This window comes from Zootoca vivipara, chromosome Z1, assembly GCF_965207765.1.
Source record: "Zootoca vivipara chromosome Z1, rZooViv2.hap1.1, whole genome shotgun sequence".
NCBI lineage: Eukaryota > Metazoa > Chordata > Lepidosauria > Squamata > Lacertidae > Zootoca > Zootoca vivipara.
Window position 1 is genome coordinate 35,651,318 of NC_142583.1, and position 22,001 is coordinate 35,673,318.

Consider the following 22,001-nt stretch of genomic DNA (forward strand, 5'->3'; position numbering starts at 1 on the left):
CTGTTGGGTTCAGACACAGTTAAAACAAGCGATGATTAGCAAGTCAGCAAAAAAAAAAACGCAGTTTGCTTCCAGAAAACAAACCATGGTGGGTTCTGACATTTAAACAAACCACAACTTGGCTTCACATCATGTTCCAACCAGGCCATTACGAAATTGGGTAGACTGAGAGTGATTGGGCCAAAGTCACTCAATTGAGCTTCATGACTTAAATAAAGATCCTAACGTAGATCTCACTGGGCCAAGCCCATTGCTCTATCCACACAACACCAAACAAATGCAGTTGCTCCATCTGCAGTCTAAAGGTGGTAAAACTCTTCATTTGCTGTTCGTGTATAACTGTCCGAAGAACTACTGTGAGACACATCTTACTCATGGTCAAAGCTACAGTTTAAGAGGTGGATCTGACCACAGGTGATTTCGTACGTTAGAGTGCTAGTATATTCTTTGGAAGCTATATTGTCAGAGGGAACTCAAAACCAGTAACAGCTCTCATATTTGTAATCAGCAGCAACAGATGGGAACACATGATAATAGCATTCTTAAAACTTTCACTGAGCCCGATATTCTGGGTACAATGTAAGTTGCACATTTTAAATAAAATCAGAAACCTGGAAAAAAAACCACTACCGGTACCAGCAGACAACTTTAAAAAAGTAAGCACAGTTGGGCAAGTTCTCACATAATGGTAAAATATAATTAATGGTAGGGGTGCAAAGTAGGGATGGCTCCTACTTTGCTCCTTCTCTGTAGCCCCTGAAAGCAACAAACCATGACCCTTAGGGCTTAATGCTGGAGACACCGGTTTGTTTCACTCAAGCAAGCAAAGATTGGGCTTCAGATTATGGTCTGTTTGGAGAGAAAGAAAAACCCACAATTCCAATGTAATACTAATCCAGGGATCGTTGTTTGTTGCTAATGCTGGTGGTGGGGGTGGAAAGCAGGAGCCATGCTTGTGTTCATGGGAAATTATTCACTGATTTACCATGACATGAATGCTACCTACACCTTATAGAACAATACTGAAACAACTTTCTGTCTAGTCGGGTTTTATTCCTATTTCCTAAATACTGAACACTATTTTGTATAATTCATGGCAGTTTGTACTGGATACAAAGCAACTTTCTTAAGGATGCATTGGAAATCTGATATTCCTTCAAATTTTCAAGTTTTTGCTTTGCAGTTGTGTCTACTTCTTAATCTGTTTTTGTCACACTTGTATTCTGTCCATTCTTCACGGAACTCAGGGTATGTGGATATTATCCCAAATAACATAGGAAAGATTATGTGATAAGTAATTTGTTCAATGCCATCCAGTGAACCCTTTAGCAACCCAATATATGCAGTCAAAGACATTATCGGTCCTTAACTGAGCAGTAATAAAAAGGTTCCAAACTCATCTTTGTGGTCATGCAGAAAAGGTGAGGGGGCTTGAAGTTCACCTAGGCTTATTCATGTCACACTGAACGTTCTGCCATGACATCCAGATGTAGACACTATGACTCTCTTTGTATACAGGCAGTATGAACACCCTAAGTCAGGGGTCCCCAAACTAAGGCCCGGGGGCTGGATGCGGCCCAATACCTTCTAAATCCGGCCTGCGGACGTTCCAGGAATCAGCATGTTTTTACATGAGTAGAATGTGTCCTTTTATTTAAAATGCATCTCTGGGTTATTTGTGGGACATAGGAATTTGTTCATATTTTTCTTCCAAAATATAGTCCGCCCCCCCCACAAGGTCTGAGGGACAGTGGACCGCCCCCCTGCTGAAAAAGTTTGCTGACCCCTGCCCTAAGTTATCCTTAATATGTACAGTACCTCATTTCAGGACTTTGGGACGAAGCCAAGTACAGTGGTACCTCGGTTTAAGTACACAATTGGTTCCGGAAGTCTGTACTTAACCTGAAGCGAACTTTCCCACTGAAAGTAATGGAAAGTGGATTAATCCGTTCCAGACGGTCTGTGGAGTACTTAAACTGAAGCGTACTTAAACTGAAGAGAACTTTCCCATTGAAAGTAATGGAAAATGGATTAATCTGTTCCAGACGGGTCCGCGGAGTACTCAACCTAAAGCGTACTGAACCCGAAGTATGAGTGTAATTGGTTCTGGAAGTCCGTACTTAACCTGAAGCGTACTTAACCTGAAGCGAACTTTCCTATTGAAAGTAATGGAAAGTGGATTAATCTGTTCCAGACGGGTCCACAGAGTACTTAAACTGAAAGTACTCAAACCGGGGTATGACTGTAGTAATCTCAAACTTTTTAACTAGAATTCTAATTGACACTGCTAAGGTATATTTTAAATCAGCTGCACAAGAGTATACCTCTTTAAAAGACACACACACACACACACACACACACACACTCCCAAACATGTTATCTTTAAAACAGTGTATAAAAACCAGACAATCTGAGCTGCACTTAGAAAGACTGTAATCTTAGAAATTCATCAATGCTGTAAAGAGTGGACGATTACCGTACTGGCTAGCAGGACTTATTTACAATGGGAGGGGGAGGGGAGTGACAGGATGGGGGATGAGACAAGAGACTCGAAGTGGAAACATTGCAACAGAAATCAAATTGGCATTGAAGAAAAGCAGTTAACAGCCACAACAAAGCATGTAAGTCATGGGTCAAGGGGCTGGTCAAGTAGAATAGCCCCTTCAGCTCCTGGCATTCTGTTGCTACTTGCCATGAACAAGGCTTTGAAAATGACAGGCACCAAGATATTGTGGAATAGTCTTTCAACACAAACTAACACTTCAGAAGGCAGCACATTTTCCATGTCGTTGCAAAAGCTTTTTTAAAAAAAACAAAAAAGCATTGCTACACCAAAGTTTAGATAACAGTTCACCTCTAAATATAAGTTTTGGCTAGGTGTACTCAACTGGGAAACCACAGGGAAAATGAAACCTCATTCAGTAAATTTACGATTTGTCCTCTCAAGCACAACAGATGGTTCAGAACATTTGAGTTGCCAACTGTATTTATCTGACTAGATCTCTGTCTGTTTTATTTCATTTCGCTTTAGTTATTTCATCTCTGAAGCACCATTTCCCAGTTAAGATTATATCCAGCATTTTTCTCAAATATATCACTGCTTCTAGTTAAAACATTTAATTTCTGGTTTTTCATACTCATTTTTTTAAAATTGAGAACTTGTCCATCACAATTCTTGGATTTAGGCATAATAACAAGCTATACTTTAGTCTCCCTCTCCTTACAAGAGCTGCAATATTAGCTGTGTTTGTTATGTCCAAACCCATAGAAATTGTGTTCAATTCAAGGGAAACAAGCCACATGGTTTCTAATCTTGGCCTGTTTCCCAACCTGGGGTAGCTGATGTGCATTCTCCAGATGTTTGACATCAACTCCCATCAACCCCAGCCAGCATATCCAATGGTCAAGGAACATGGATTGTCTGTAGTCCATCACCTGCATGGCATCTCAATGGCTACTCCTGTCATTAACACAGTTTGTCCAAATTAAGGCATAAGAACAAACTGTGCTTAGTTGAAAAAAGAAAGATAAAACATCTAATCTCTTCCTTACAGGTATGGCCTGTGGCTTTACACTAAATGATCGTTTAGCATTACTTTCAAACATAGGCAGCAAAACGTTCTGATTTTAAACCTCTTACACTTCTCACAATTATATTAAGCTCCACTTTCTTGTTCCATCCTCTTGCAGCAAAAGTGGCAATTATGTCTGCCTGCATTTCTTTCATAAAATATTAACAAGATATTTGTCTTTTAAGATTAGTTTGAAATTGGAACTCCATTAAATACACACAAATGAGAAACAACAGTGAGAAAAATAATTGAGAGAAGCATTAGCAATGGGAAAATGGTATGTATTAAATTACTTCAGTTCAGGATAGGAATCGAGGATTATTCTGACACTTGGCTGCCCTTTGACGAATACCCAGACAAAGCAACTGTCACTAGCTATAAAACTTAAGAGACTATGTTCTTTCTTTTGTCCTCAAATGCTATTTTCCCCAGCTGCTGTTGGGATAATCCTGAGGAAAACGCGCACCAGATAATTAATTTGAAGTAATTTCAGCTTCCTTCTCTCCTTGATAAATTTTTAATGCAACCTACAAAACTGATCGTTATTGTTATTTACAAGGTTCAGGAACTAAAATATAAAGGTAATAGAATCACCATATGTACTTTAGCAAAACAAGAACAAAAAAATTACCACAAACAGGATAGCGTATTGTTCTATAAATATATCAAGAAGTGGTACATTTGAATAGGTTAAACACATCAGAACAGAGAAAGAGAATTGGTCTAACAGAAATTATGAGATAGTGAAATTACTGTTTATGAGAATCTGTATTTTAGGCACTTGATTACCCTTTGGGGGTCATAGTTTAAACAGAGCAGAGCTTACAGAACCAGTGAACAGGCACAAGGAGATAATGGCAAGAGGAGGCTACTACACCTCATCAGTCTAGACAGAACAGGAGATCTAGGTAGTCAACAGGGCAGAGTTGAGAACCTGTGGCCTTCCAGATGTTCCTAGACTTCTGGCCATTGGGCTTGCTGACTGATGTGAGCTGGAGTGTAACAACATCTAGAGCAGGCATGTCAAACCTGCGGCCCTCCAGATGTTTTGGCCTACAACTCCCATGATCCCTAGCTAGCAGGACCAGTGGTTGGGGAAGATGGGAATTGTAGTCCAAAACATCTGGAGGGCCGCAGGTTTGACATGCCTGATCTAGAGGGTCACAATTTTCCCCAAGCCTACAATGAGGAGCGGCTTGGTTTGGGAAGTTTTTTATGCTAAAGGCAAAAGTTAAGTACCATAGCTACAATTGTCCATTATCAGTATCTACAACATGGTAATATTGCTCTCATTATAGAGAGTTGCTGCTCTAGAAATGCCTGTACCATAACTAGGACAGCCACCTTTTGGAGCTTGACCATCTGCCTGACATCACTCTGGTCATTCCAATTGATGACCATACAGTACGAGCCCCTGAAACAGATCCATTTTGCTTTTTGTCTGTGCACGCACACACTGTTTTAATGTTTTGTTTTTATTATACTGTGCTGTGCTGCTTTATCATGTACACTATCATAATGAGATCCCACTGGGATCTAATTGCCTGGAGCAGCTTAGTGGGCTGGAGAAAGCAGTTTGGATTCGAAGTACTTCCTCCAAATAGAGCATTTTCCTCTCTGCAGAGAAAAACTGTTCCATTTGCAGGCAGCACTTTGAATACAAACCACTTCCCCAACATATGTAGGGAAAATGGTACAACTTTAAACAGATCATTTCTCCTACAGAGGAAGGAGCTTGGGTTTCAAGTGATTGCTCCAAAAAGACTCTGAAGAAGTGCCCAGTATCTGCCAATGAGCTGATCAGCAGTTACAGGAAACCCCCTTAAAGGTGCACTCTCACTGCCAATCAGCTGATTGTCGCTGGAAATGAATCTACAAAGGAGTGCACCTGTAAAGGAGATTGCTGTAACCACTGTCCAGCTGATTTGCAATTAAAATGATCTTTCCCCCCCCATTTTTTTTTAATTCATTTTATAACTCTAACATGCGTTGTCCGCATGACATTAGAACATCAGGTGACTGGCAGACAGGCAATCTTGCCCACCTGTCAAAGTTGGTCTACAGATACAGCAGGGGGAATGAAGAATAGTGATCAAAGCATGGATGTCCAGCAACATAGTTGCTCCTGAACAGATTCAATCCCAGGTCCTAAAAGAACCAGATCTGTGTTTCTGTATATTCTGAACCTATATAGAAACATTGTTTTAGTAGCACATAACATATATACAGTAACCTCATTTTCCAAAAAGTCTGATGGTTCAGCGTCAAGGAGACTGAAGCTAGACAAACAACTGAACTTTAGATTAGATTTATAATGTAGATAGCATGCTTGTGATTTTACTGCCACTTCTGTGTTTATTTTGTAACTCTCCCCCTCTCCCAATCCTGACACAGAGCACTCTTAACTGAAGTATATATTAACTGTGCAACAGGGTGCATGTTTACTCAGTAGTAAATCCTACTGAGTCCAATAAGGTTTACTGCTTAGTAGGCTTAATACAGTGGTACCTCTACTTACAAATAACTCTACTTACGAATGTTTCTACTTACGAATGGAGCTCCGTCCGCCATCTTGGGTGTGGTTTAGATAGGATTTTTTCTACTTACGAATTTTTAGATAGGGTTGCTTCGACTTACACATTTTTTCTCCCAATGCATTCCTATGGGATTCGACTTACAATTTTTTTCGACTTACAAATGTGCGTTTGGAACGCATTAAATTCGTAAGTAGAGGTACCACTGTACTGGAATTGCAGCTTTGACATACATGTGCAGTACAGTACAAGAAATACATGTTACTGCAGCATTGACTTTCATTTGTATTAACAAATAAACATTAACTCTCAGAAGAACATAAATACACTAGCAGTTTCCTGATTCTTATACTAAGTACATAATACCTTATATTTTCCAAATAACTTTTAGAAACTCAAGGACCATTAACTTGAACCCATAATGGAAATCTTTTATAAACTCAGGGACCATAAAATATTTCAGACTTTAAAATGATTAGAAGAATAGTCAGATTAAGAATGATTATGAAGGTTTAAAGGCTCCTGGAAAAAAACCCTCTTCAAATGTTAGGACTGTAAACAAGCTAAAGTCGTTTATATGAGGCTTCACCAAAATGTTTCAAATGTCACAACTCTGACATCCAAGAAAGCTGTTTTTAATCAACAGAGGAATAACAAACACAAAGCTATTTTCCACATTCATGTTCTTCTATGCAATATTTTCGTTCTCCTTTTAAGTAAAATATCTTTTGACACGCCCTCCACCCTCAAAAGATAAAACTGTAGACTGTGCAACGTGCTGTGAAAAATACCAGCAGCACAAACAGCACCACAATCCAGGCTCTCATGCAGCTGGAGAACCTTGATATATGATATATAATGTTAAAAGATGCTTTTATAAGAATAATAAAAAGTAGTAACCACATCATGCTTATTCTGCTTGTCTTCCATACTAGCTCTCCCCCAAACAACTAGTAATTATCCATTAACAACAGAGACATCACATATCTCTATAGATTCATGTACTGTAATTGTGAATATCCAAAGCAATCAACTTTGTGATTTACTGTACATTTCCCCAGAAGTACTAAGAATTAGAATGGAATTTGCCCACATGGAACTACCAACAGTGATGCATAAATGCTAGATTCATTAAGGCACATCCCCTGATAGTTTCCTTGAATTCCCAGCTGCCTCCCTTTTGTAGCTGCAAAAGCATAATTTGCTGAGATTCCCATGAGGAGCACAACGACAACCTGTTTTGGCACAAAAACCAAATCTCATGTCAGCTTCTCAATGAGCAGACTGGTAAAGTGAAGGACCACCCTGGAAAGGACAATCTCTCCAATTTTAAATCTAACAATAAAAATAAGTTTGTTTCCCTAACAGTCCTATGACAGAAATGTTATGTAGGTCAATTGATTTATTAATGAATTTCATGTTGCACACCATTCTAACATGGTAAAATGCACTTTGAGGACAAGCAGAAAGGCTGATTGCCTGGGGTTTAATAAGTAGAAAAGTAGTGTCTCTGAAAAAGTTTAGCATAATCAGCCTGCCTGACCTATTTCAACTATGGCTGTTATTACATTATTTCAACTGGTTCACCTGGTGCAGGGAATTGCTTTTTCCACTAACATGTGAATAATGTAAACAATGTATTCAGTTTCAACTTTCCCACTGGATATTGGCATCAAAGCATGGCAGTGGGAGCTTGGCCTCAAGGGTCCACCTAAGAAGTCAGAATATGTATTTCAGTCTACGGTACTGCTGGAACTTATTACCACCCCATTTCTAATGATGCTCTTCAACTCATAGCTTCCGTTATCCCCAAAGGACCCGCCCATAATTTAGGAAGGAGCAAATAGAACATTCAATGTCTCCTAGTTTGAGATGTTTGAGTTGGTTTCTTTATCAGCTAGATAAAGAAAGTAGATTCAATTAAAGCATTCACCTAGTAAATGGCTACATTTCCTACACTAAATAAAATACCAACTACCCCATAAAGACTAAGACCAATGAGAGACACATGAGCTAAATCTTCCCTTTGGTTATGGGAAGCTAATACAGTGGTACCTTGGTTTAAGTACACAATTGGTTCCGGAAGTCTGTACTTAACCCAAATCATACTTAACCTGAAGCAAACTTTCCCATTGAAAGTAACGGAAAGTGGATTAATCTGTTCCAGATGGGTCCGCAGAGTACTCAACCTGAAGCGTACTTAACCCGAGGTATGACTTTAATTGGTTCCGGAAGTCCGTTCTTAACCTGAAGTGTACTTAACCTGAAGCGAACTTTCCAACTGAAAGTAATGGAAAGTGGATTAATCCATTCCAGACGGGTCCACAGAGTACTTAAACTGAAAGTACTCAAACCGAAGCATACTTAAACCGAGGTATGACTGTGGTCCATTAGGATACATAATGTATCCTACAATGCCGCAAAGAGAAAGACTTCTTCAAAAATGTCTAGCATGATGGCATCTTGGACAATGACATTTATATATTCAGTTCTAACCCAAAGCAGACATTTGGATTTTTGATATAAAGAAAACAGGTAATAGAATCGTCATCTTATCTGCACATCACATTAAATGACCTTATAGAGATATTCTGAGGTATGCCCACACACATACACACAGGAAGTCAGTTGTCTGTGCATCACCGATTATTTCTAAAATTAGACTAACAAGTTAAACAAGTTAATCAAAGAATACAACATTGCAGATCGCTATCATGATTTGAGAGCTTAGTAAGGCTTAGCAGAGCTTTTTAAAAAAACAACAACAGATACTTTATCAACTTTCAGAAATTGTTATGCATTTAGCTTGTGGCCATCAATTTGCACCTGTGTTTTTTTTTACAGGAATCGGGGGGGGAGCTTTGGGAGTTGGTTGGATCTGGCATGTGCTTACTTTTATCCAAATACAGTGGTACCTCACAAGACGAATGCCCTGCAAGACGAATTTTTCGCAAGACGAATGCGTCTTGCGATCTGATGGTGACTCGCATGATGAATTCATTTTGCAAAAAATTTGTCTTGCAAATCGCGGTTTCCCTTTGGAATGCATTGAAATTTAATTAATGCGTTCCTATGGGCAAAAAAAGAAATTTTAATACATTCCTATGGGAAACTGTGATTCGCAAGACGAATTTTTCGCAAAACAAATTGACTCGCGGAACGAATTAAATTTGTCTTGTGAGGCACCACTGTATAGGAAAATAAATTCTTAAAAACACTTAATACATTCCAACTTCTAGATTCTCTCTCCATGCTATTGGAATATTAAAGGAATGTTCCTACGAATAAGTTAAAGGAGCTAGATTTCTCAAAACATAACAGGTCTTTCGTTCACCTGCTAAAGCAATTCCATGATCCAAGTTCACTGAACATATGAACAGAAGACACATCACTGAGTAGGAGGAATGAGGAATGTGCGCGAACATACATATCAGCTTATTAAAATTGTGAAGGCGTATTTTCTGGGATAATCAAGAATAATGGAGACCAATTTTAACCTGTGAAGTCTGGTGTAGGCATTAGGCAGCAGCTCACTTCAAACCAGTTTAAAAACCACTCGTTTTTAAATGTCTCGCATGCACACAACACATGTTGGGAGAAGGTTATTGAGGGAGGTCAAAGCATCTCCTAACTCCCATCAGCCCCAGAAAACATGGCCAGTAGCCAGGGATTATGGGAGCTGTAGTTCAACAACATTTGGAGAGTCTAAGGCAGGCACCCCCAAACTGCGGCCCTCCAGATGTTTTGGCCTACAACTCCCATGATCCCTAGCTAACAGAACCAGTGGTTGGGGAAGATGGGAATTGTAGTCCAAAACATCTGGAGGGCCGAAGTTTGGGGATGCCTGGTCTACGGTTACCCACACCTGCTCTATTAAGTATCCTTGAAGTCTAATAGTTTGAGAATGGGCCCAACTTTTTAAATCTTTTTTTTTTAGACTGAAAGAAAATGTGCCATCAAAATTATGGAAGATTTACTCTATAGAGTACTAGTTGAATGTTCGACTTTGCTCTTAACTGGGTGCACCAAGCCATTCTGTTTTCACCGCAAAGGTAAGCCAGTCTTTGCTCCAATCATTAATAACCATTAATAGTTGTACTAAAGAATTCCAGACAGAAAAACCAACACTGTCAACTTTGTTAAGGGGAAAAAAGTGTGAGAGATAGTTGATATAACCAGTGTGTGTGTGTGTGTGTGTGTGTGTGTGTGTGTGTGTGTGTGTGTGTTTTAACTCCACAAGATGGGTAATAACCATAGGTTTGCTTGCAAGATGAAGCCATACAAAGATCTAATTCTCTACTACAATACCAGGAAAGGCAAGAGTGAGTTAAAAGACACCAAACCCAGGACCAGGTGAACCTTCCTGGAGAGAGCATTTTAGACTTGGGGTGTCTGCACTAAAAGGTCCTATTGCTTATCAACTTGCATCTGAAAGGAGACACACCCATAGAGGAGCTCGAATGAAGATCTGAATAATCATGCAGGTTATATGAGGAAAGACAGTCTCTGATATCACTTTTAAAACTCTCTAGATCAGGGATGTACAACAGGTCGATTGGGATCGACTGATCCCTGGGAGGTTCTAGGCGATCGCGGGCTCCTTTTCCTTTGCTCTTCCCTAAGAGCACCTGGTCCCGCCCCCTCTCCCCTCGCTGCATTTTCTCCTTTCCTCTTGAACATAAGACAGAGTTTTAGCTGTGAGGCAGACTGCTTCCACAGCGATATTTTGGTGAGCGGCTAATGGCTAATCCCCTCCCCCCAAAATTTTGCCACCTCCCCTCTGAACCCCACTAAAACGGAGCATTTTCCTCCTCTAAAAAAAGCTAAACAACTTTGACCTGAACCCCAATATAACGGGGGTAGATCACTTCCAGTTTTTAAGTCTGTGAGTAGATTGCAGTCTCCTGGAAGTTGGCCGCCCCTGCTCTAGGTGACTTGGAGCAGGGTAAAGCCCCAAAATGGACCATAAAGGAACTTGGTGTGGGTTTAAAACTGGTTACATAGGATTGGTTTCTGGAGCCTAAGTTAACTATCTAGCTGCTGTGCTTTGTATTATTTAAGGTTCCTGAACCATCTTCAATGGTAGCACGACATACAATTCACTGTAGTAATCCAAATGGATTAGTGCTTTTATACAACTAGTTAATGCCATAAAGTTATTAAAAATATACTGTATATACTAGCTAATGCTAGTCATGATATGGGATGAATGCCCTTGAACAGGACAGCTGTTGGGAGAGAACGCAGCTGCAACAGGGGACACATTTACCTTACCAAAAGGCCTGAAAATGCAAAGTTGTTTACTGCCAAGTAGATTTCACTTTTTACATTCAGAAAACTAAATGAAGCAATACGCTTCTCGAAACAACCTTCACTGAAAAAAAAAAATCCTGTTTTTTCCTTGGCAGGAAAACAAGGAGCAGTGCAATTACCATCTGCTCTAGGCTTTAATCATTTGCTGGCAATAAGAAGGCAAAAGAAACTTGATCATACCCTCAGACAGTAAGACTGAATATGCACTAATAATAAAACCTGAATTCAGTTTTAATTAAATGAAGCATCAACAAGGCACCCCCTTCTCTCTTCTTTCTGTTAGTATGGATTCTCTGGAAAAAGACTATTTTATCTTAAGAGACCCTGGTACTTCAATGTTTTTAAAAATTAAACTTATAATCAATGGGTAATGAATACTGCATGAGAAGCATATTTTATTTTTTATTTATTAAAGCCTCATTCATTGATTTATTGATAAATAAACCAGATTTTCATAGAAATATTTCCATAGAAATATTGCAGGGCAACATACAACATAAAACCACAACACTGACAAAACCAACAGGTTAAGCTGTTAATCTTCATCACTCAACTAAGAGAGCAAGCATAAATTAAATTATTCAAAGTACCGGTAACCAACTTCACTAATAATATAGGGAATAATGCAAACATAGTTTATTGTTGTATGATGGAATATGTTAATTTTTATCTCAACACTGCTTACCTCTGCTCTTGTGGATGTTCTTCCACATCCTCCTCCGATTCAGCCTAGTGGACAGAAAAAATACCATGAAACATAAGCAGCACATACAAGTTTCCAGCATACCTTTGTATTTTAGCAATCCCAGAGCTGTTTAAGGATACTCTGTTCAGTGGGACCCCCTATACGGAATGATGTTTGAATCAGCCCACTCCATTTTGCTAAGCAGTGAGATATCAGCGAATACCACAAGTTTAAAAACCAGTTCAAATGAGTTCAATATAGCTGAGGAAATTGCACAGTCTGGTTTATCACATTTATCAGTTTAACCATGGCCAATAATTTTAAGCAAACAAATACCTTATTCTAAATTAAATTCATTCATCTGTCCAGACTACATTTTTGTAAATGATAAAAAGTTAAATGTGAAAGAATAGCAAGCATCGCTATTGAGAGTAGTAAAAGCAGTCAGTATAATTTCAGAAGGCAGCATGAATAGCCAGGTATATCACTCCAAATAGTCTTCAGAAAACCTCACAAGCTGCTTATTACACTGATATGCAATGAAGCAGCATTTCCCAACCTTGAGACCTCCATAAATTGTTGGGACAATTTGCAGGCTGGAAGGCGCCAAATTGTTTTTTCAGTACAACCTTCCCTCAGAACTGGAATTTTGAAATACTGAGTCATTTCCATCCTTTCAGACAACAGCACCTATCAGTCCTCACCACTGCTATGCTGTTTGGGACTGATGGCAACTTGAGTCCAACAGCATCTAGAAGAGCATACAAATTTGTGGAACCACTTAAGTACCTGTGAACACTCAGGTACTTGGTTCTAATGGAAAATATTTTATTTTACCTGAGGTACCTTAAGTGCCAGGATGAAACAAATCTGTTGCTTGTTGCCCACCCAAAAACATAAAGTGTGTGCATTAATTTTAGACAAAATGAATCTGTATCAGTCATCCAGAGAAAACAGATGTACAAGCCATAAAATGTACCCGTATAAGCTTTGCTCCTTCTGAGTTCATATAAAAACAAACCACCTCATGTGACCAACATCCAAGCTTATCTCAGAAGAAAGGCCCAAGGATAAAATGATGCAACACTTCATAGGTCAAACATATGCATTTTAATTGTTGTATTTTAGGGTTGCCATATTTCAAAAGGTACAATTCATGACACCTGCAAACTTGGTTGAGCTTTTTTTTGGAAACCTCCCCCCCAATGTGTTTTTAAGCTTTTTGGAGCTATTTCTGCTGTGTTTTCCATCACACTATCCAGGTTTTCCCTGACTAAATTCCTCCCCCATGCCATTTTTACACCCAAAAAGTAGGACATGTCGGCAATTTCCCTGACATATGGCAAGCCTATTGTATTTCCACCCCTACCTCACTCCTATGTGTCCTCAGATACAGGAACAAGCAGCAAGAATACAGTCATGCTTAACAAGTAATTGGGGGGGGGCATCCAAAGGTTTACATGGCAGCAGGCTAATCTGCACTGCCAACTCTATTCTCATGGAAGTTTGACCAACACCAACCTCCTTTGAACACATATGTATACATGCATTTGTAAGTGTGTGTTCAGCAAGATTATTCAGGCATCTTTTATTTAATGTTCAGCATCTTATTAACTCCACAAGCTAACTATATACAGTACCATGATATCATTTCAGATAGCATTTGATTTCACTATGTCAAAAAAACTAGCTATCTGTTATTCACTGTATAAAATTTAGTTGAGCATAATATAATATGTGGATAGGATACCAATGAACAGTCACTGTCAAGATAAGGCTGGAAGAATTGATGCTGCCCACCTGTTCTGCAGTTACAGCCAACCAAATGTCAATAATAAAAGCACCACCTTATTTTTTTAAAGTTGGATAACAGCCTACGTATCAGCAGAAAATTATAGCTGCTTGAAAACTCCTGGGAGAGTCCCGGAAATCACAGATTCATAAAAGATGGGAAGTGGCATTCCATTCATAAGCTCAGACTCTGGGAAAGCAATGTCCCCAAATCCCATTGCTGGCAACCCAGTGACTCATCGTAAGTAGTGAATCCAGTATCACACATTTCGGAATCTAGGTGGATGTGCTCAAATTATATGTATACCTCCCAATTCTCTCTTGAAGAATCTCTGTCAACAGGCATTGCTTCGGGCCCAGGATTCTAAATATTTACTAAAGTTGCAAAGGTTTTCCTGCCCTGCCTTTGAGGAAAATAGCAAGAAACGTTAATGTTGCATTTAAGACTATGAGAACATAGCTTCCACATTCTGAGCTTTCATTCAAATTACTATATGATACATCCTTGATAAAAGACAAGAGAAGAATCCATTTCCCCCATGAAGCCACATGCAACCTCTGAAATTTGCAACAGCTGCAACTATAGCTTTGTAACACAGGTGTGTATGTGCGTGTGTGTGTGTGCAAATAATACCCTTAAAACAGACAAACGGGAGCATTCTCCTTACAGCTGGCTATATTCTTGCATGCAGGTTTGACGGCCAATGCCCTTAAGGATTTTGCTTTCCCCTTCAAAATGTTTCTAGGTTTGCTCAACTAAACTATATAGACAGCCCTAATAAAACATTTCATGAATCCATTGGCTATGGGGAAATTTAGAACAAAGCACTTTTTAGCTCCGGGTCATGGCTTGTGGCATGTTATCAGGATAAAGTTAATCTGTAATGGAGTTTAATTGTGGTATAAATGTGGTTTAACACAAAGACTAAAATGACCTTCAGACTCCTTGTGGGCCTTATATTCTGTAACCAGATTCTGCTATGCAGATTCCATATTTAGAGTTATTTTAAACCATCAATAGTAGTTCTTCAATTTTTTAAAACCAATCTTTCTTTCTCTCTCTCTCTGAAAGTGTGCAACTGTATTGTCAAAATACAAATGAAGGAAAGTATTACCAGCAGTCCTACACAGGCTAGTGATTAACTTTATCTGGCTATACCTCTTCATGCAACAAGCAAAAACAAAGATAGGGCTCTAATCAGGTGGCACCCTCTGCACCAATTTCCTCATGTATGTGGGGCAGTGTTCATATTTGGAGAAGCAGCAGCTGCTGCTTTACGTTTCCAGACTTGGCTTTATCCACCTCAATTTTTCTTGGTTTCAATGTTTATTTTTCTTTCATTTCTCATTAGTTTCATATTATAGCTGTATCATATATTTCATATCAGTCTGATTCAAAGAACTTTAGGAAATGCCCAAGGTAGCTTAACTAAAATAAATGTGGAAGGTTGCTGATAATTGAGACAAAACTGTATTTTTAACACCTTCAGAACTGCTCCTTTTTATTTAATCTTTGCCCACAAGTACCACCATTTTTTTTTCTTAAAAGGAAATACCAGTCCTTTAAAAAACGAATTAACCAATCCTCCCACAAAGGCAAGTTCAAAAGAAACCTGCTATTTGTGGTTGCTTTTTACTGTATATGCATTTTGATAGCTCATATTCACATACAGCAATCACTGTTGCAATGATGTATAAATAAATAAAAAACATGCTTGTTTAAAGCACACCAAGCACAACTCAGGTTTGGCTCTCCTTGGGCACCATAAAGTGCAATTGGAGGTTGGGGGCAGGGACAGCATCAGATATAGCCACTGCCACATGGTCTTTCCTACTTCCCTGAAAGTTAACTGGAAATCATTTCTTGAATGGGCTAGGACTCCCTGGACACCCTCGTCATACGGCTGAGGGCACACAAGGAAATTTAGGTAACCACAGACACATACATGTATATGCAACATTTCTGTACAAATTCATAGTGGATAGGAGGGCTTCTTCTCACAGACATCATTGGGAGAATGGTCACTGTACAATTGCTTGGCAGAAATTGAGAGTCATCTCCATGCAACCTGGTAAGCTTAAGTTGGTTATTTTATTTTATTTTTCAACTTGCAAATGACTAAAAATAGGTATACTCTGGCACAATATTATTTCAGTAGAGCAGTTATAGCACTGCCTCATCCCATATTACTTGACCACATTTGCACTGTATCATATACACCCAAATGCACTGATATATCCTTCAACCAGTGTTCAGTTAAGTTTTACTCATTTATTAACATAAATGAACAAGACTATGTCTGGTCCATTAAAGTCAATGGGTCTGAGTTTAAAGTCAATCTGGGTTTACTCTGAGTAAAACTTAGTTGCATACTCCCTTTTACCTCAACATACAGAAAAGGTCTCTTCTACCCTCCCGTGGCACTCCAAAGCCATCGGAAAATGACTAAGGTTCTGAAAGAACTTAAAATAATAACTCTGGTGGCCGGGTATTTTCACAAACAAAAACTTAACCCTCAATTCACTCTTGGGGCTTTAAAAACATTAATATATTTCCTGCATTGCAGGAGGTTGGTCTAGAAGATCCTTGGGGGTACTAAGGATTGGAATTACACACAGGCTGCACATTTTTTTTGCAAGTCATAGGGAGAAATAAAACAATCTGCATCTAAAAACTAAATCCCTTCCTTGTAAGGCATTTTAAGAAGTAGTCAAACAAAGAGCAACATGGCCCTTCTGCTTGGCATGCACTTCTCCTAGCGGCTATAGCAAAGAATGATGAAGATCTGTCAGCAATTCACTGCTGCTTTTTAGAACTGTCAGCAGTGAGATGCCTAAATGAGTTTGACTCTATTTTGATACTAGTATGTCTGCCAATAAAAAATAAAAATGAGCAGGAATTCATCCCCTGAAAAGTTTTCAAAGTGGTGTAATACAATACACTAAGGAAATAAGAACTTTCCTTTTCTAATAGCTTGGAGAAGGTTCTTGGTAGAAAAGAAGAAAGACTATTTTATGTTGAAGTTGAAAGAATTATTTCCCCTATACTGGCCTACAATAAACAATATTTACAGATATGCAATATATATATATAGTATATCAACTCCATAATAATGAAATGCCACATTGCGTCGACCACACAGATCTCAAATAAACTCCCAAAAGGCAAATGATGACCTGAGCATGCTCTGGTGGTGGTGGTGGGGGACTGAATGGAGTGACGAGGGCCATGAGTAGAAGCACTTGACACTGCAACATTTTATCACAGGGTCCCACTTGTGTACATATAAAATTGCCCAAAGGACTAAAACAATCCTGGAATAGGTCAAGGAATCACTAGCTGACCTCATCTATTAGGTCAATATGACTCTGAATTATTTAGGGGAAGAATAATCTCAGTAGCACACCAAGCCACCACTCTGCCAGTTCTCAATCTCTGTTCACCTAACTCCCCTCAATATTCGATACCAACTTTAACAGCTGCTAGAAACATAGAAGTCCAACCTTCTGCAATGCAGGAATATTTTGCCCAACGCGGGGCTTGAACCCACAACCCTGAGATTAAGAGTCTTGTGCTCTACCAACTGAGACATCCCAGGTGTCTGGTAGGAAGACCCAAAACAATAAGATAGGGTACAATAAACTAGGCTGGCCAGAATCCCTTTGGATCAGAACACACCAATGTAGTTAACCAAATGACCAGATTTTATTTACAAAACACACAGAACAGGGAATTACAGCTAACTAAATGAGCAAAGAAAATGTTGGTTCTAAACTTCCCCTAACATATGTGACAGCAGGTCATGCAGCAGATGATACAAATTAAAAGGCAACAGTTACCAGGAAATCAAAAGATAGAAAACAGCTATCCTATCAATATCAACTGAATGCACTTGATTGTGCATTTGTAAGTATTTGCTTGCAGAACTGATGCAGTGGTCTGACTAGCTACTGGATACTGAGAAGGGGTGAGCTAGAGGTCAACCCTGCCCGCAAGGTACAGAGTTATAAGTAATACAAATTATGCACAATAAACAGTTGCATCCCTAACTTCCATGACAACCATAGTTCAGATCTACCTTGTCTAACCTTTTCCCCTCCAGAATGGAGCTGATGAGAAATGTAATACCGTACAAACATCTGGCAGATACTAAGTTGGGTGAGGACTCTTTTAAATTACTGTGATACGGAGCAGCCTTCATCCTCATCCTGGGCCATCACCTTCATCCCTAAATATTGACCACGCTAGCTGGAGCCGATGGGAGCTAGTAGCCAACAACACCTACAGGGCACCATGTGGACTACCATGGCCCTAACATAGCCTTCTCTCACAAGAAAGATCCAGGGGACTTGCATCAGAAAGGATAAGAGCACCCTCACCTCTACATGCTACATGAAGAGGCAATGTGCAAAAGGGGAAACCCGTCAAGAGTCAACCCACCACCTGCTCATGTAATCTATAGCCTCTTCCGCAGAAGTTGCAGCAGGATGAATGCTCTGCAGATGATGTATTGCTAGTTCAAATAGAGAGTCTTCTGCACAGTTGGCAGAGGTGGTTCCCAGGCTTGTATGCAGTGAAGGTGGCTGAGAGCAGGGGCTTCCCAAGCTTGGGTCTCCAGTTGGTTTTGGACTACAATTCCCATCTTCCCTGACCACTGGTCACGCTAGCTAGGGGTGATGGGGGTTGTAGTCCCTGTAGATGTTGCTGAACTGCAACTCCTAGTAGTTCCAGCACCATGACCAATAGCCAGGTATTATGACTTATTGTTCAGAAACATCTGCGGGTTTAAAGGTTCCCCACACCTGCTTCACTAGACCAGTCTACTTACCATTTCACAAGGCTTTACTAGATCAATCTACTAATATCCTGACACTGCACTGGTGAATTGAGATTTCTGCAATGCATTTCTCCAAAAACTGCATTTACTAATGCTTCCCTGTGTACAACTACAGGCAAACCATTTTTTTAAAAAGTTGCAGCTACTTGTTTTTTTTCTTCATTGTATCTGTAACCAGAAATGGCAATTTTTCCCCACCCACATCCAGCCTACCAATTCATTGCTTAAAATGTAGTATAAATAAACAAATAATTATTTCATCTGGGTACAACGTTAACAAAGTAAATAAGTCATTTGGTTTTTAATTTCATGCTGCAGGTATTTGTATGCTGACAAGCTATTATCAGCTGCTTAAGACATTTTTATTAGCCAGACACTTCAATAATTATTTTGTATGGTTTGAATTGTGTTAATGTACAATGCCCTGATATTTATGATATAGCAGGATATACATACTTCTAGAAATAAAAATAAATTCATTTCAATAAAATATTAACTTAATTTGAGAATAACCTGTTCACTGTGCATAAAAATTCTAAAACACTCCTTTAAGTTGTTGTATTTTCTCACTTTAATATGGTTGGCATTTAAGGGGAAAACGAAAGATGCTGTACTGTAAAGGGGAGGGGGAAATAAGTGTTACAGTTTATAAACTGATGCAGTCTTGAAAAGCACTAAACCAACAGAAGAGAAAAGCAGAACTGATCCTATGCACTGAATTTAATAAAACTTGCTCCCTGTAGAAATAATGCTGCAATGCTGCATCAATTGGGTTTGTCTTACAAATATCAGTTGCAGCCAGACTTCAGCGCGCCTCCCAACAGCATCACATGTTACTTGATGCCTACCCAATTTCCCTTTCAGGAGCAGAATGAAATCATAACTGCGTCTGCTGCCAAAATCCTGGCAAGGTGAGGCGGAAGCGCCACTTCCGGTACTGACCGGGTCTCACCATCTCCGAATCCAAATCCACCATAACTTGCAAAATCATGCACAGGAGGCAAGGTTGAAAAAAGGGCAAACAGACTGAGCTGCAGGCAGCATTGTAGAAGGCAAACTCCCGTTGCGCAGAGTTAAAGGCAGGAGAACTTCCCACCACCACCACCTTCCTGCGCCTGCGCAATACCCCCCGCGCGCCCCGCCCCTCGTTTCCTTACCTGAGCAGGCAGCAGGAGCTCCCCTTCCTCCGCTTGCCACAACTCCACCACGTTGGGGATGGGGTCCATGGCTAGGCGAAAACAAAACAGAAGGCTCCTTTCAATTTCCACCAGAAACAAGAGCGGAGGACATGCAGAGGCCTGGCCTCGACCCACACGCAGCGAGCTTGGAGAGCCTCCTCTCGGCTCGCGGGCCATTCACAGCCAGAGCGCTGCATGCAGCAGCAGGAGGAGGAGGAGGAGGCTGGGCTTTGTTTTGTTTCGTCCCTGAGACGCTTCCATATTAAAACGCTCCTGCTGCAGCAGCAACGGGCGAAAGGCAGGCAGACCCGGCGCACAAAAGGAGCATCAGAAGCCAGGGTTTTTTTTGTGTGTGTGGGGGGGGGGGTTGACGAAAAGATCAGCCTGGGGCCGAGTCCAAACAAGGGCCTCCGCTTCCTTCAAGTGGTGACCCGCGAAGGCTGCAGACAGGGCGGCATCGCCGACGCCGCCTAAGCAGCAGCAGCGCGAGCCCATGCAGCGGCAGCGCGCCAGGGAAGGAAGGAGTCCCGCATTGTGGGCCGACGCCGCCCGCTTTTTTCCCCGCCGCCTGCCCGCCTGTCATAAGGTCGCGGCCGCCCTTCGCAGTCCAAACAAAGCGAAACGGCAGGGCGAACGAAGCTCCGCGAACGAGACAGGAAGAGCCTCAGCGGGGCTGGGAACCATTAAGGCGGCAGCGCAGAGTCGCTGCACAAAGGCAGGATGAGGAAGGCGGCCCGTGGGGGCCCGTGTGGGGTCTCCCTTCACGAAGCGGCGTTCCAGCCCCGCTGCACCTCAGCAGTGCCTTGAAAAAAGCCCCCACTCCTTTCCAAGCTGGCCGCCTCTTCCAGCCATTCATTCTTACCTTGGCCCTGTGCTTCTCCCGGGCGAAAGCAGGGCAAGAGGACCTGAAAGACGCCGAGCAGGAGGTTCATGGCCGTGGCTGCGCGGCAGTAGCTGCTTTGCGGCGGGTAGCGCAGCCCCGGCATGCTGCCTGCCTTGCTGCCTGCCTGGTCTCGGGCTCGCTCGCTCGGCTCGCCTCGCCTCTGCTCTGCGCTATGGCTCGGAGCTGGCTGGCCGAGCTACAGCTGTTGCTGCGGTGGCGGCCGCCGCCTCCCTCCGCTGCGCGCGCGTGTGCGACACAGATAGGGAGGAAGAGAGCGCGGCGAGGCGCGGGGTGGGACATGGTCAATGAGAAGGCAGCTTTCCCCTCCTCGCGATGGGCTCCGCCCCGCGGGGGGGGGGGGAGGCGCTGGCGCTGCTCTTTCTCCAGAGCACATGGGAAAGCGAGCCAGGCCGATGCGCACGAGGGAAAAAGAGAAGAGAGCGGGGAAGGCCCTCGGCAGACGGAGCGGCCCGCAGCTTAAAGCCCCTGCTCTGCGCCAGAAGAACGGAAGCCCCTCCAGAGCAGTCAAACCCCCCCCCCAACAGGGCTGGGGAGGAAATTCCCGCCAATCATTATGCCTGCAGAACCATACCCAAGTTATTTGACCCCAGAAATATTCGCGATTGTTTATTTATTGTCCTCTCAGGACCTCTGGATGGCTTGACGTGCTAAGCCTTGTTCTCCACCCCTGCCAACCATTTTATAAGCACAATCATCCAATTAAATATGCGTTTGAGAAACTGGTCTGAGACCAGTGCGAGTTCCCATGGCTGAGGGTTCGGCTGCATGCCAGCCATACATTTCACACACTCAAAAAAAAATAAAAATTGGGGGGATTGTAGTTTATCCCCAAAGAGCTACAATTCCCAGTGCCCTGAAATGCGGGGGACGGGACGGTAAATGTGCTTTAAATGTATGGTGTGTGTGCATGCAGTCATCCGCCAAGTCTTAGTCCAACATGTTAACCCCTGTGACACACTGGCTCTCCAATTACAGATACAGTGTGAATCTCATGAGACACGTAGCTGGAAATTCTGGTTCTGGGTGAGAAGGACTTTCCAGATTGATTTCATGAGGGTTCCCCTTTACATTCTGATTTTGGAATACAACACAATAGAGGGTCTTGTTGCAGCTTAAAAGACTACACCAGGGGTCCCCAAACTAAGGCCTGGGGGCTGGATGCCTTCTAAATCCGGCCCACGGACGG

General features: G+C 41.4%; 1 protein-coding gene across 11 annotated transcripts in view; it reads right to left on the reverse strand.

Moving 5' to 3' along the window:
• The window catches only part of TMEM131L (transmembrane 131 like), a 69,909-nt gene extending 48,880 nt beyond the window's left edge, over positions 1-21,029 (reverse strand). For all 11 annotated transcript variants that reach the window (XM_088660237.1, XM_088660236.1, XM_035114147.3 and 8 more), the window contains exons 1-3: positions 20,774-21,029; positions 19,891-19,961; positions 12,105-12,148 (exon numbers count right to left, since the gene is read on the reverse strand). In XM_088660237.1, the coding sequence (XP_088516363.1) occupies positions 12,105-12,148; positions 19,891-19,961; positions 20,774-20,897 (239 nt within the window). In that variant the 5' untranslated portion in view covers positions 20,898-21,029. The remainder of the gene's footprint in view (positions 1-12,104; positions 12,149-19,890; positions 19,962-20,773) is intronic.
• Between the last annotated feature and the right edge of the window lie 972 nt (positions 21,030-22,001).